The sequence below is a fragment of the Molothrus ater genome, chromosome 8 (genome assembly GCF_012460135.2).
Source record: "Molothrus ater isolate BHLD 08-10-18 breed brown headed cowbird chromosome 8, BPBGC_Mater_1.1, whole genome shotgun sequence".
Classification (NCBI taxonomy): Eukaryota; Metazoa; Chordata; class Aves; order Passeriformes; family Icteridae; genus Molothrus; species Molothrus ater.
Genome location: NC_050485.2, coordinates 4,483,378 through 4,499,733, shown reverse-complemented (window position 1 = coordinate 4,499,733; position 16,356 = coordinate 4,483,378). Strand labels below are relative to the sequence as shown.

The 16,356-nt window shown below is 44.3% G+C and overlaps 1 protein-coding gene across 3 annotated transcripts in view; it reads right to left on the bottom strand.

The window, feature by feature from the left end:
• PRKG1 (protein kinase cGMP-dependent 1) overlaps positions 1–16,356 on the bottom strand; it is a 412,591-nt gene that overhangs the window by 94,822 nt on the left and 301,413 nt on the right. For all 3 annotated transcript variants that reach the window (XM_036404675.1, XM_036404673.2, XM_054515613.1), the window contains one exon: positions 1,198–1,275. In XM_036404675.1, coding sequence (XP_036260568.1) covers positions 1,198–1,275 — 78 coding nt within the window. The remainder of the gene's footprint in view (positions 1–1,197; positions 1,276–16,356) is intronic.

Sequence of the window (16,356 nt, the reverse complement as noted above, 5' to 3'; positions counted from 1 at the left end):
CAGGCCCTGGCACAGGGTGCCCAGAGCAGCTGGGGCTGCCCCTGCATCCCTGGCAGTGCCCAAGGCCAGGCTGGAGCAGCCTGGGACAGTGGAAGGTGTCCCTGCCATGGCAGGAGTGGCACTGGATGAGCTTTAAGGTCCCTTCCACCCAGGCCATTCCAGGATTCTGTGCTGCTGGGAAGGGATGGGATCCACCCAGTGACCAAGTGGGGCAAAAGCCCCTGTAGCCAACATAGCTCCAAACACTCCTTGGAGTGGGAGTGGAGATGGAGATGTGGGAGGGAGATGCACCATCCCAATGTTTTTCCCCATGAAAAAATGGCAAAAGAAAAAGGATTTGAAGCTTGGCTCATGATTGTCCACACTCTGAGAAAAGAGGGAATATTATTTCTGATTGAAGGCAAGTGAAAGGGCATCAAACCAACTAACTTGGATTTCTGCAGGCTATGATTAACTTAATTTCAAAAACTTCTCCAAGACACTCTTATTAAACTGAAAATGACCATTTTTTGCCTTAAAATAAAAACTGGCTCTCAGAAAGTGGAAGATGATGGTGAAAAATGAATTGGCAGCTGGAAATCACTGTGTGTATTCCCTCCAAAATCTCCATCCTGCTATGTGGAAAGAAGCCAAGTGTCTCTCAAGTGTATTAGGCACGCTAAAAAAATTAAAAATAATTGTTGAATAGAAGGAAGAAACTTGGTCTATAATATCCCATCAGTGTTTTATGGGAAATGAGGTCAAAAATATTTTCCCTGTGAGCAGTGGAAGAGAAACTTTGACCTTTTTTTTTTCCCTATGGAGAGAGCTCAGAGATCCCTGCCTTTCTATTATTTGGAGAAGCTGGGAAGAGAGAGCCATGGGAATGAAGCCTGGAAGTCAGCCTTGGAAGGGGGATGCTTAGCAAACAAATCATGGGGTGTATTTAGGAGTAGGATTTATTTCAAAGAAATTGAGTTTTGTGGCCATTTACCCAGAGACTCAACAACAGTTTCCACCCCAGAGTGTTGCCTGGGAGCACATGTGAAACCAGCAGGGGATTTCATTTTCAGTCCTTCAGGCCACTCTTCCTTTCCTGACCCAGCCAAGGAGCTCCATTACATGTCAAGTTCTGGCACATTTGTGCCCTGAGAGGGGAGAGAGCGAGGCTGGAGCAGGATTTTGGGAGCCCCTTGGCCTGGGAAGGTGTGAACTCACCTTTCCTTTGCTGATGATAAAGAAGGTGTCCCCTCGTGCCCCTTGGCGGATGATGTACTCTCCACTCTCGTAGTGAGTCTGCAAGAGGCAAAGGAACCAAATGAAGATGAACAAATCAAAGCAGAGCCTGTCCTATAACCCATATTTTGGCAGCTTTGTTAAGAACATCACCCTGGACCCCTTTTATCCCAGCTTGACATTGGCTGTGACTTAAAGATAGTCCTGTGGTAAGGAATAGAATAATTAAACTGGAAGCATTTGTGGCTTGCCCATTTTTCTTCTGGCTGTGCTGGTGCCAGCCTGTGCCCAGATGAATTATCCTCATAGCCTGGATCCATTTTTAGCACATCAACAAGACAGAGGAATTTCCAACAGGGAATAAGCTACATGAACTAAACTGTAATAGGAAGTCTGGTATAAAAAATTTTTTTCTCCTTTTTTTTTGGTGGTTTTGGTGGTTTTCCAGCTTTGCTAGCAAGGGTTTTATTCAGCAAGTAAGTTTTGCTTTTCTCCTGTTATTACAGCAGTATAATCTGTCCATTTTTGCCTTATTTTGTGGAACAGCCCTTGCTAAATTCATGTCACAGCTTATCAATGCTGGCATCTAAACTTGTTAGGACACTTTCATCCCTTGTGTCACCCCATCAAAAGCAATGTGCATTTACACATCACCAAAAAACCCAAATATTTTCTAAATCAAGACTTTCAATTGATATTTAGATCTCCCTCCAAACCTTGGAATCTTCATCCCAGATGCTCTGCCACTGCAAATTCAACCAACAGCAGGCTGGGGGATGCCAAGAGCTTCCCCTCCAACCTCTCCTGCATCTCCTTTGGCATAAATGTCTCTTGGATTTTTCAACCATGACCAGGAGAGCTGGAGGTATTGGTTATTCTATTCCAGCCCAAATTTGGGACAAAATCACCCCAAAAATGCCCTGCATTCACCATCAGATCTTCTAATCCCAAACTACGTATAAACAAGCAAGGGCTGGAGCTAAAACTGGGGAATTAATCCAAATCCTCAAATTTGGTTAAGCTTGAGATTTTTTTTTCAAAGGTGGTGTGTTGACCTGAGTTTGTTTATTTATCTTTATACCCAAACTTTTTATCATTTACAGACTGTTAACAGAACCCCCAGCTTTTCTCATTTTCATGTGCCAGAGTGGGAAGAGGGAGGGGAAAAAAAAGTCTGGAGGAGACCTGGACACAAAATTGCAGTTTTACTGCTTATGTTGGGTGTTGCTGGAGAGCAAGTTTAAAGTGCACATTTTTGACCATCCATGGTGAAATTCCTTGGAAGGGCCTGATTTTAGGAGGTGTTGGGATCAGACCTCCCTCAAGTGGAATCTTGTAGGCACCCAAAAATCTAATTAATGAAAATACTGGATTAATGGCTTCTAAATTCACAACAGGTGATCCATATTCATTGGTATTTTTACACGATTTCTGGGCAATTTAACATGATAAACCTGCTCCCTAAAAGGCCATTTCTTGGTCTTGCTCACCAACTACCACCAGCACCAACTGCAGAATAGAGTCTCAGTCCTGCTGCTGTAACCAATTCCCACCCACAAGTTCTCCCAACCTTCTAACCCATCAATTCCATTCCACCATTCCACCCCTAAATCTTCCCAATCATTCCCACACATGGCTCTTCCCAAACTTCCCACCCAGAACTCCTCCAAAGTAACGGGAGGAACACAAACTTGAGCTTCAAAGCACCTAAAGTTGCCTCTCTTCTTTTCTAAACCGAGCTCTAATCTCAGCCAAGTTCTTCCAACATTCCAATCACATTCCTCTAGTCTCTCCTTGAGTGCCCAGAGCTTTCATTTTGCTTGACCTGCTCCTCACTGGTGCCTCTTTCCACGCCCTCCCTGCCACCCACATCCTCATGCTTATGTATTCCAAGCCATTTCTTTCACAGCTAATTCCACACACAATTTTTCGTGCTTGAATCAACCCATCCTTCCCATCCTTTAGCAGAGTTCCTGCTCTTAAAATCCTTGTTTTCTAACACAAATCAGCTCGTCCGTGTGCTTTGCCCTTCTAATGGGATTCTTGCTACTTGCCCAGTGTCAGAGCACCATTCTGGGCAGGCAAAGTGCCCAAGAGCTCACTCAGAGCGCATGGAAGTGGAAATAAAAACAAGGCTCTTGCTTTTAGCCCGACTTGAGAGGCAGCAATACCTCCTCAGGTACCTCTGGTACCATCAAAGATCTCTGAAGAAGCTTTTTGGCAAAAGTTCACAGAATCCCAGAATGACTGAGGTTGGAAAAGACCTCCCAAGAGCAAGGAGTCCACGTGGTGACTCATTCCCACCTTGTGCCCAGCCCAGAGCACTGAGTGCCACCTCCAGCCCTTGCTGGGACACCTGCAGGGCTGGGCACTGCAAAGCTCCCTGGGCAGCCCCTGCCAAGGCCTGAACACCCTTTGCATGCAGGAAATTGCTGCTGCTGTCCAAGCTGAGCCTCCCCTGGCACAGTTGAGGCTGTTTCCTCCCATCCTGACCCTCAGCATACAGAGAAGCTGGAATCTTCCACAAAATAGCATTTCCAACCTAAATGAACAAAAGTGAAGCTCTTCCTCCCTTTGAAGCCCTCCATCAGGTGCCTCCCCTGGAGATTTCTGTTTGTCCAGTAAGAACAGCTCCTATAAAAATACCAGGGTTTTTTATTCCCTTTACTTCTATTGTCTGTTTTACTTAAAGTGAGCAAAAAAAAATCCCAGCACCGAGGGAGGGAAGAATATTCACACAGCAGGTTTGAGAGGATAAGACATGGATAGGTCTTCCTGACCTGCTTCAGGTACCCCACAGGAGAAGTACCAATCTCACTACTGAGTCAGATGTGCTCTAAAAAAGGCAACTATCCCATTTTGTGAATTCCCTCATTCCGTGCAGAATGCCAATGAGTGGACAGGGACATTTCTTTTAGTCAAGAAATACCCAATGCAAGTTCTCTTCAGGAGTGACTGGATTTTTATGAGACCAACTTATATTGAAAATGGACAAAATTAGGAACAGTGGGGCCCAACAGCACCAAGTTCTGTCAATAAACTTTTTCAAGTTCCAGTGCTCCCCAGGATGAAAATCTCCCATAAATACAGGACCCAAAGCAATGTACAAACAATATTTCAGTGACCACCCCCATCCATCCATCTCAGAACAGTTAAATGTGTGATTAATTTCTTTCTCCCCAACACACCAGGACACATCTCACCCACCACACAAAAATCCATCACCTTTGCTACTTCAGACCTTCAAATCTGGCTGAGCACTTTGGCCCACTGAGTTCGGCTGATCAGTCACAAACTTCAGCTGGAGCTTCTGCTCCTAAATACCACCAAAAATGAGATGTCTGAGAGCCTGACCAGGCCTCATAGAGAAACCACAACTAAAAATGAGATGTTGGAGAGCTCAACCAGGCTTCATGGACTAAATCTCAATTAGGCCTCATGGAGAAACCTCAACCAGGCCTCAAGAAAAAACTTTGACTAAAAACAAGATGTTAAAGATCCCACCCAGCCCTCATGGCAAAACCTTGACTAAAAATGAGATGTTTGAGAGCTGACCAGGTTGTGTGGAGAAACCTTGATCAGGCCTCATGGAAAAACCTCAATCAGGCCTCATGGAGAAACCTTGACTAAAATTGAGATGTTTGAGAGCCTACCCCGGCCTTGTGAAGAAACCTCAACTAAAAATGAGACGTTTGAGAGCTGACCAGGTTGTGTGGAGAAACCTTGACTAAAATTGAGATTTTTGAGAGTCTGCCCTGGTCTTGTGAGGAATCCTTGACTAAAAACAAGATGTTTAAGCTGGACCAGGCCTCACGGAGAAACCTTCACTCTAGAGACCAACCCAACAGTTAAACTTGAGAAAAAGCTCATTTTTCCTCTCCCTGGACGCCTCTGACTGTTTATGCTGAGAACATCTGGGAAAAAGTGGGAACCAGGGAGTTTGGAATGCTCCGTGACCCACGGCGCCAAAGGTCCCCTCAGGGGAGCAGAGGCACAAAGGTGGCTTTGAAATGAGGACTTCAAAGCTGGAGCTGGGTTTGGACCACAAAAACCAGTGACAGCAACACAGGGTTGATGACAGTTCTCCATGTCCCACCCATTGCATCCAGGGTGTTTTTGAAATAAAATAAAAATAACCTAAATATGGTTATTTTGCTGGTGCTTTAAAAAATATTCACAGAACTGACAGCAAAACTCCAAACAGAAGCAGCTTTTAGAAGATCTATTTTCCCTGTTCAGGATTTGCTGCCTTAAACATCCTAAAATGACAACAGGTATGCAAACAAAATAAATGGAAAAATATATTTATTTGCTGAAAACGGTGGAAAACCAAGCAGGTAAATATCAGTCTTCTGTACTGAACTTAAAAATCACACAGATTTGTTTCCCTGGTTTTACAGTGTGTCCTACTCCCAGGGATTATCTAAAAATGCTGCTGCTTGAAATAGCCAGAGGGGAAGATTATGCTTTTCTGGTCCTCTCCTCATTTATCCCTAAATTTTGACACTTAAGACATCTCAAGACCCAAGAAGCAGCTTAACTAGAGGGCAACAAGTGGGAAATGAGGAGGGGAAGAGAGGGTTAACTCACGTCCTTAATTTGACAATAATTATGGAACACAGAATTGAGAAAGGAGATGAGGAAGGGGACCTCATTGTGACCTTCTAGGACCTGAAGGGAGCCTGCAAGAAAGATGGAGAGAAAACTATTTCCAAGGGATGGAGGGACAGGACACAGGGAATGGCTTCCCAGTGCCAGAGGGCAGGGATGGATGGGATATTGGGAATGAGGAATTGTTCCCTGGCAGGGTGGGCAGGCCCTGGCACAGGGTGCCCAGAGCAGCTGGGGCTGTCCCTGCATCCCTGGCAGTGCCCAAGGCCAGGCTGGACACTGGGGCTGGGAGCAGCCTGGGACAGTGGAAGGTGTGGAACAGGATGGACTTTAAAGTCCCTTCCCACCCAAACCATTCCATGATCCTGTCATTTTCACTCAGCTGGCTCTAACTGAGCTGCAATATCCTGCAGCAATTTTTTTTGTTTAGTTTTTCAAACTGATAGCATTACAAACTTACTCTTCCTCCTTAAAGATACAGCTCTTTGCTATCCCACCAGCACTGAGTATGTACTTTAGAGCAAAAGCTGTGCTGTGACAGTGACAGGAGCCTGTCTCCCTGTCCAATCCTTTTGGGAGACATTTCCTCTGCACTAATTCACTGTGGCTCCTTAATGGGCTGTGACAGCATTGAGGAAAACACTCCTGGGAATGAGCTGGACACTCTGGCTGTCCTCTCCAATTGTGGGGCCTTCTGCCTTTATGGATTCCTTCCAATTCCTGCAAAACCATGCCTGAGCGAGGCTCTTAATACACCTCCAAAAGGGGCTGGCTGTGCATGGACACAGCTCAGCTTCCAGAATAATAAAAATCCTGGAATTCTAGGGTTGGAAATAGTTGGGACACATGAGGATTATTGATCCAACTCCCTGGTCCAAGAACAACTGCTTAAAACTAAACTATGATTTAAGAGATGACTCCCCACAATGAGTTCATCTGTCCTCAACAAGATAAAACCTGTATTATATCAAGATATAATCTGTGCTGCTGAAGACTCAGGAACAGGGATTGCTCCAGGGAAAAGGAATCTAAAAGGATGTATGAGAAGAGTAAAAAAAGGATATTCAACAACTATTTCATTGAAGCAAAAGCAGGTACAGCCTCCACCTAATCTATGGGATACACACTGAAATGGATAAACCAAAGGAATAAACAACAGGGCCCTGCTGTTCCTGAAGTGCAAAGATGTGAGAAATGTCCTTAATTTGAAGCTCTTTGGTTAAATGATTGCTTTAATTTCTGGTTGTTTCTTTTGGTTTTTGGCACTGCTGTTCCCTCTGGTGTGCTGAGAGTGAGCAAGAGGGAAGGAGATAGGGCTGGCATCCTCCTGCTCTTCCTTTTCCTCAAAACCTCCTCCCATTTCAGTGTCTCAAAGGCAAAAAACTCCACAAACTGAGCTGGACCCAGCCCTCTCCCAGCTGAGCTGCTAGGACAAGACAGGAGATGGGAATAAAGTTATTCATGGGAACTGTGGAAGAGAGAAACTCAACACATTCCAATTTAGAGCAAAAGGCCATCTCCAAACTGTGACTTTTCCAACTCTGACCAAAGCTCTGACAACTCCTCAGGTGAAACTGCTGGTCCTGAAACCCAGGCTGAATTTCCACCAGGAATTCAAGTTTTTTGCATTGAGGTATAAATAAGACACTACTGTTGTGATAATTCAGAAGCTGCCTGAAGGTTGAATTATCTCATGGAAAGAAGCAGCAGCTCCACATCTCTGGCATTTCCATGACCCAGAGCCCACAGCTGAGCAGTTTGGTTTACTTTTACACCACCAAAGTCAAGGTCTTTACACCTGAACATCCAACCCTCACAAAACTCTCCTCATGCCAATTAACAGTGGATAATTAGGAGCATTTGTGAGCAATCAGGGAGGATTTATTAGATTTGCCATAGAACAAACACAGCTCATCTCAGAATCCCCCTAAACCAAGCAGTACTAAGGAGAAGGACACAAACTAGGGATAAACCTCAATGGTTTCCTCTCCTAGTCATGAAAAACATGGCATTGTCCTTTTGGCTGTGCTTTTATCTCCTTTTTTCCCATTCTACTGGACTTCAACCCAACTTCTGCTGAGTGTAATTTTCAGGGATAATTAAAAGGCAGCAAGGTGGATAAGGGACCATGTTTGGCAAACGATGGCCCAGGCTCCTGCTTCCCAAAGGGAAGGTGCACGAGATGGGAGGAGATCCTGGCCCTTTCCTTCAGCCATTCCTGGAAGGCCCCTGGACTGGCTGGAGAGCAGGAGCTGGCCTGTGTGGCTGAGGATTTGTTGTGCTTCAAACTTGGCTCTTTTTTAAGGACTGCCTGCTGAGAAGAAACAGGAATTTGGGGAGGTTTAGGATGCTGAAGTTCAGAGATAGAGAGGGAGGTGAAGAAGGCAAAAGGTCAAGACCAACCTCAAAGATCAAGAGGGAGAACTCAAAGAGTTCAAAGATTAAGAGAGCAGAGGGATGACAGAGGGTGAGAGCAGCATGGGGTCAGGAGAAATGGGAGAGGAGTGTAGCAACAAGATTTTCCAGGAAAACAAGATGAACTGATATGGGAAAAATTAGGATTCATTCCCAGGGGAGATAACAGATAAACTAGTTGGGTAAAGGGCAGTAGTGGGATTAGGCTACAGATCAAGCCACAAATTGGGGTCAAAACCCCCAAAAAGCTTTGCTTAGGAATTTAAATAGTACCAGATTCACAGATAATGACTGTGAAATGTGGAGAATTAGCTGAGAATCAGTAATTAGAAAAAAGATCCCCAGGCAACAGAGTGGAATCAATTCATCAGTCACCCTGAGTAAAAACTAGCAAACAGTAAAATTCAGCAAAAATAAAAACACAATTAAAAAACTTAAGACTTTGTGCAGCCTGGGCCAGTCACATTAATGTAATTTTAGGCTTTTGTAGGATTGAAATCTCTATAATTCCATGACATTCCCAGCCTCCTTTGGACATTAAACACAGGAACTTTAGGAAATCCAACCAGAAACAGAACCCCATGATGGCACAGCACCACAAAACCAATCACCAGCAGCTCAAGTCCATGGGGGTTTAATTAAATTTCATTGAAATGCACAAAGAGCTGCTCTTCAATCCTTTCCCAAACAGCTCTGATTTTGTTTCGCTCATCATAATGGAAGAATGTTTGTAGAAATCCCATTGCCCTCCCTAAATCCACAGGTCTGTTCCACAGTTATTAGAGTGGGAATCAATTCCTTGCCAAAATGAAACTGGAAGTAAACAACTTAAATCAACACATTTGTTTCATTTCTTTTCCTTCATTTCCTCCAAATTTCACATGCTTATTCACCCCAGGCATTTGCATTGCCACCAGGATCCAAACTCATTTCAGAATCGATCAGGAGGAATAAAAAAATGCACATTAATTCAATATATTCAGCCACTTTTCCAGTCACCTGCTATGAAATGTATTTTCTTTTTGTGGTCTAGACTGAAGAGGAGACTCTACATCTCCATATGAAAATGCACTTCAAATTATCACTGAAAACCAACTTTACTGGAAGGGAAATCACAGAAAGCATTGGATTTATTCATCCTCAACAGACTTCCACTGGAACAGGTCATTTTCCCAGTTTATACCCCTGAATTCACCAATTGCTTCCACTTTGAGGGTTCTGTGCAGGTGACAACCAGCCCTAGGTTTGGCAGGTGAATTAAACATTCATATTCCCTGTTATATCCCCATGGATTTTGGCTGTTGCTGGAAAAGATCCTTCTTTTCCCTTGATTTCTCTCATCAACTCCCCAAAAGGTACAAAAAAATGCAGTATTTTATCAACCCACATGACACAAACTCAGCCTCTATTCCCAGTCTGCTCAACAAGGAATTCTGGAAGTGAATCACACTTCCATAAGATCAAATGTTTGCTCCAAATATATTTATTAAAGCAGCAAGTGAACTTTCACTCTGTGCATAAACTGGGAAAAGGTGAAATCTCAATTTTTGAAACATCAATAAAAACTTCTCCCAAATGAAAAAGAAGCTGCCTTTGCCTTAAGCCACTCACCTGGGTTGTCACCGTCTCCTTGACAACAGAATTTGGAAAATTGGGATAAAACCTGTGTTTTACAATAGAAATGCAAAATATCTGCTCCCTAAGTGCAGAAATCAGTAATTTTTACTGTTTAACAGAATCTCTGCTGCTAAAATTGATGTGGCTGGAGCTGCAGGAGCCTATTCCAGCTTTGCCTGGAGGAAAATTTTACAGGACATTTCCATTGCCTCCAACTTATTCCAGGATTTTGGACAACTGGTAACTAAAGAGGAAGGTAACTAAAGAGGAAGGTGTGAAGAATAAAAATAAATCACATCCTGAATTCAGAAGATGGTAAAAGTTGAGATTTCTGAAGGATGAAGCACATCAAGAACTGCCCCTGCAGCAGCAACACTTCAATCAATCTCTCATGCAATGACCCCACTCAGAAATATTGGATTTTTCCCAGCTATTTTGTGCTTTAGGGCAGACTTTTTGGGAGCATCTCTTATATCAGTCCTAAAAAAAAAAACCAAAAACAAAACCAGGGCAAGGCTGGGAAATGTAATCTATGTCAGATTTTTAGCACAAGGCACAGCTGACCCCTTCCTTACCAGGCAAGGACACAATGACCCCAAAATTCCTTCACCGGGGCTTATTTAAACTCTGAATTCTACTCTGCATGGCTTTTTCTGCAGGAATGTGGGAAATGGCCATTTGGATTTACAAACAGAGGGGTCTGACCCCAATGGAGATGGGATCCCATCCCACACAGGGAAAATCCTGGGACAGCAGCAGCTTAAAGCTGGCAACATGCCCATCCCATGGATTAAGAAATGGCTTTTTCCATCTTGAGGACACTTTTCAATTCCCATTATTACAACCCAAACACTGCAAATGCCACCCTGAGAATGGGGAATTTCAAATCCATCCCTCTGAGGGGATGTTGAAAACCAGAGAGGCACAAAGCCTCAAGTGTGAGAAACCCCATTTCCCAAGGGAAATAAATTCCCTGGAAAAGGACCCAGCCATACTTTGAGGAGGTCTGGGGATGGGAAGAGGATCTCCCCATCTTCATGTTTGACCTTTGCTTTAAAGCTGGGTTTTAACCATCGATCCCATGGATGGAGGGTCTCCAGCTGATATTCCCAGCATTCCAAGCCTGGTGGCCATTCCTTGGGTGGCCACAGATGTCTCCATCACCTCATAAAGTGTTCCCTTCATTTTTTTTTTCCTAATTAATCCCTGGCAGGACTCACTCAGCAGGACCTGCATGCCAACCCTGTCCCAGATTCCAGCAGGTGTCACTGTGGGCAACACTATGGGAAAATCCAGCAGGGAAATGTTGGAATCAAAGGGAAAACACTCATCAGGGTAATTAATATTTAGGTTTTCCTTAATATAATTGCTGATAATATTTTTTCCCTGTTTTTACAGGTAAAAAGGCATTGTTTGTGTTAACTTCTTCAGGTTGAAGGGTGGAAGTCATGGAATATTTTTGAGTAAGCATCAAGCTGGATTTTCATTCTGGGGTTCATTCACACCAAAATTAGCCCATACATGTCTGTAAGTAGTGATTTGTGGGTGAGAATTAGGGAATTTTGGAAATTGATGAACAAATTCCCAAGAGGAGATGCCCGAAAGACCAGAGAGCCACATACACTCCTTCCAAGCTTCTCCCAAAGAATCCAGCACTGAAAGCAAAGCCCTCAGCACAAACCAGCAAACTCATCCACGGGAAGATCCATCCCAAAAATCACTTGGTTCAGGCTGTCAGGAACACAGCTTGGGAAGAGGGACTTGAGCTGAGCCACCTCCACCCACAGTAAAACCACCCCCAATGCCCAAATTTTAATTAAATTTCAGTCAGAATTATTTGATTGCATTTTCTCCGCCCAGGAAGTGAAGGACAACCACCAACCCATTGGTCCCAAGCTGTCTGCAACAAAGAAAATGCCTGGCAAAGCAGATTCCACGGGTTCCTTGCCCCAGGGTGGCTGTAGAGCCTCTGGAAAGTGGGAACAGTAAACAAACAGATATTGGGAAATTAGGAACAAGGCTGGATCTGGGAAGAGACAACTTGGAGCTCCTGAGTTCTCCCCTATGAACTCTCTGTTGTCCCAGGTGCCATGAAAAATCCACATCCAGCCTGCATGTCTCTAATAGAGCCTCCAAATCCACCAGGGCAAATAATAAATTATGGATTTGCTTAGATCCTTCCTTTTCATATCTGTGAAACCCTGGAAAATATCTAAGATTACAGGAAAAAAAATGTTTGTTTTTCTTTTTTCCTTTCTTTCATAACTGACAGATCAGCTGGAGAATCCGCTTAGAGAGCGTAAAAAAAATTAAAATATCTCATAGATAGGTTTAATCCAACTGGAAATAGGAAATATTTAAATCCCAACACCTGCATAACCTGAGAGGGGCAGATTTAGAAATTAACATTTTATCAGTGACTCTTGAAAACCTGATCATCCACTCAATGCACCAATGCCAAAAATAATAACAATAAATTAAAGAAAGAAAATCCCAGGATGAAGCAAATTTGGGGAAGTTTTTTCTGTTTGATGCTGCCTTTGCCACATGTCCTGCTGGTGACCATGGCACTGCTGGAGTGGCTTTTCCCACCACTGGGAGCTTGATTGAGGAGAAGGAGGTGCCCAAAGAATGGGGAAAAGCTGGGAAAGTGCTGGAAAGGCAGCTGGAAAACAGGGAACTACAGAACTCTCTTGGAAGAAGCATGGTTTGGGTTGGAAGGGATATTAAGGATCATCCTATTCCACCCCTGCCATGGGCAGGGACACCTCCCACTCTATCCCAGGTGGCTCCAAGCCCCATCCAGCCTGGCCTTGGGCACTGCCAGGGATCCAGGGGCAGCCCCAGCTGCTCTGGGCACCCTGTGCCAGGGCCTGCCCACCTTGCCAGTGAAGAATTTCTTCTCTGACAGCTGAAAATATCTTACAGCTCCCATCCTTCTGAGTGTCCTTGGGATTCTCATGGAGATTTCCATGCATCCAGGTGCTTTGGACAGGTGGAGGAGATGCAATTCCCTAGCAGGGGTGCTCTGGCCTAACTCCAGTGGATTTTACAACACACACTTGAAAGAAATCCAACAACCCAGCTCCTCTGCTTGGGGTGTAGCAAAGGAGCCCAGAGACAAGGGCAGGGGGACTTCTGACAGTAAATGAGATGTTAATAAACTCCCCCTGTCTCCAGAGGAATCCAGCTCTGCATGGAAAGCTCTGGATAAAGATCCCTCTGATACCACTGGGATTTTCAGCCTGAGCAAAAGCTGCTTCTTGAGAGGTTTCTAAATTCATTTCATAAATCTCAATTAAAAAGAGAACACCCTTCCCTGCCTGAAAAGTGCATTTGGCAGAGGCCAAAAGCTGCTCCTGGCACCTGACAGAAAACACCCAGCAGGTCCTACCAGGAGAAGACCTGAAGCTCCCACATGTGCCAAGAGCATGGAACTCCAGGAAATGCCTTCCTCTGTGTCCAGAACAAGGATTTTACTGGGGGAAAAAGAGGAGGGATTTGATGTTAAATCAAATGGGAAGAAATGGCAACAGGTTTTCTACCCCATCTGCAGTGGGTGTCTGATCTGAGACCTGGAGCTTTTGAAGTGAGTCCAGAGGAGGCCATGGAGATGCCCCAGGGCTGGAGCCCCTCTAGAGCCAGGCTGGGAGAGCTGGGGGTGCTCACCTGGAGAGGAGAAGGCTCCAGGGAGAGCTCAGAGCCCCTGCCAGGGCCTAAAGGGACTCCAGGATACGGAAACCCAGAGCACTGGGAATATTTCCCTGTCTGCTCTGGGGTGCCCTGACCCCCAGGGGAGCACTGACTCTGACCCTCATTCATGGAGAAAGTTTCCCAGATTTCAAGATAGACTGGAATATATAACATCCACAAAAGTGTGCAATAGATTATAGAGAGCAGTGTAGGTGTATCACTGGGTGAAAAATTGAGGTTTGGGGATTTTTAGTGTGCTGTGGATGGAAGCAAGATGGAGGGCACAGGGTGTCACCCTGGGTTTCTTCTTCATGCTGCTTCTTCCTCCTTCTCCATGGCTTTGGGTGGCATTTTGTCATTGGGCAGAAAAGTCCCCATTGCAGCTCTGTGGGATCAGTTATTGGGTTAAAAGGGGAAATAATCCAGGTGTCAGCTCTTAACTGGATAGTTTAGTCTGAAAAGCCCTTGGAACAAGAGATTGTTGCCATTTTGTGCCTTCTAATGCTGAACTCACAGTAGTGAGGCTGTTTTACTGATAACAAATAATAAACACCTGAGTCTGAACATGAAACTACCATTTGAAGTGCCTTCAAATCCAGACCCAGAGGAACCAATACAGGAGAGCTGGAGAGGGACTGGGGACAAGGGATGGAGGGACAGGACACAGGAATGGCTTCAGAGTGCCAGAGGGCAGGGCTGGATGGGATATTGGGAATTAGGAAGTAATCAGAGCCCCAAAGGTTTTCACATTGACATCACCTTTCAATAAGTTTTGCAGAACTGGGGAAGAAAAACCCCAAATCCTGCCCCATTTCTACCACTGCAGGAAAGCAAAGGATGAGCAATGAACACACACAGAGACATTCCTGACAAGAATCCTCAGAAACCAGGGAATACTGAACTCCTTTCCTATGCTAATACAAGCAGGAGATTATTTTTAATTCCCTTCACGTGGTCTGTGCCCACATTAAAGAAAATCAAAAGGAAAATTTAACTCCAAACAACACATTTTATCCCAATCCAAAGCTAGAGCAGCTCCTGCCACTGACTCCATTGTATTCCTGCACTCCAGTTTCTCCAGCCGCATTTTATTTTCTAATGCTTTTTTTCCCCAAAAAAGCTTTTATTTCCTGGTGCACCTGCAAACCCAAAGCTGTGCTCTCATGAGCACCATTTGAAAAATTAATGGAAGTACAACTCGAGTCAAAATTTTGTCCATTTGTGATGGAGTCAGGTGGGACTGAAGCTGATTTGATGCCCCCACAGGCAGCATTACCCAACACCACAGCTCCTCCAGTAAGCACTCCCCAGAGTGCTTCCTTTAATAAAAAAAATAAACAAAAAAAAACCCAAAAAACAACATTAACATATTTTTTCTTAACCAAAATCTTTTACTCTTCCCTGTTTGAGTTCTCCCTCCAATCTGATTTCTGGCTGTTTCACATCAATACCTGCCTTGGTGCTGGCAGAGGCTGCAGGACAGACCAGGGACCTGATTCCCTTTATCCAAGAGCCATCCTCACTCCTAAACAAGCCTAAAAACCACAGATTCTATGGAAAGCTAATTAATTTTGCACATTTTCCCTCTCCTATTCACTGTTGCCACACAATCCCACAAAGGCAGGACTGTGTTCAGCCTCTGTTAATTAACCAGAGGCATCTCAAGGCCACCTGATCCATACTAATTGGGCAGTGTGGAGCAGGAAGGATGCTTAAAGGCCCAGGACAGCTCTGAAAGCTGAATTAAGCCATGAAATCTCCTCCAAGATCCCACTCTCCACCAGGAGCCACAACAGGATCTCCATGAGCAACTGGGAAGAATTTTGGGTTGTGTTTTATTTTTTTTAACATTTGTGCCTTTTGAAATTCAGTCTTTCATTGGAATTAAAATGAGAAAATTAACATGAAAGGAAGGAACAAGACAGGCTGGCAAGTGACCCTCAGCACACAAACTGAGCTGCTGAAGTGGCTGCAGACAGGAGCTGGGATCCCAGATTTCAGCACCCAGAGTGGCAGGAAGAGTTTCCATCCCTGGCACCTTCTGCCTGTGGGGTTCAGCACACTTCTCTGCCTCTCCCCTCAGTTTGGCTCTGCTGTTTGTCCAGGGATTCACTGGGAGCCAAGGCCAGGCTGCCTGGGGCTGCATCACTGGCACTTGGATCTCAGCAGTGCATTCAAATAGATAAAAATTCTGAATATTAATGTTTCCACTGAAAGAATTCCCAAAACTGGGAGATGTGGGAATGCCATTCCCTGTCACCATCATATTTTCTGAAAAATCCCCTTTGCCAGGATTTCCTCTCCTGACAAGCTGAGAAGCCTCAGAGGAAAATGAAAACAATAATTATCTGATTTGCTTCTCCTGTGTTTGCTGCTTTGGAATGTGGTTTGAACATTGTTTACCAACTGGTCATTGTTTGATTGGTTTCATGTGGATTGTTTTAACTTAATGACCAATCACAGTCAGGCTGTGTCAAGGCTCTGGAGAGAGTCACAAGTTTTTTATTAGTGTCTTTTTAAGCCTTCTGTAAGTATCCTTTCTCTATTCTTTAGTGTAGTTTAGTATAGCATTCTTTAATATAATATCATAAAATAATGAATTAGCCTTCTGAGAACATGGAGTCAGATTCATCTTTCCTCTCCAAACAGGGGACCCCAAAATTATCACAATTCCCAGCACTTCCAAGCTGTGGCTGCTCTCCTGTTAACCCAGGAGGCGTTAATAAAGTGCTTTACAGCTGGATTTAGGACAATTAGCCATATTTATATTTAAATATCTATTTATACCACAACTGTGATAAATCA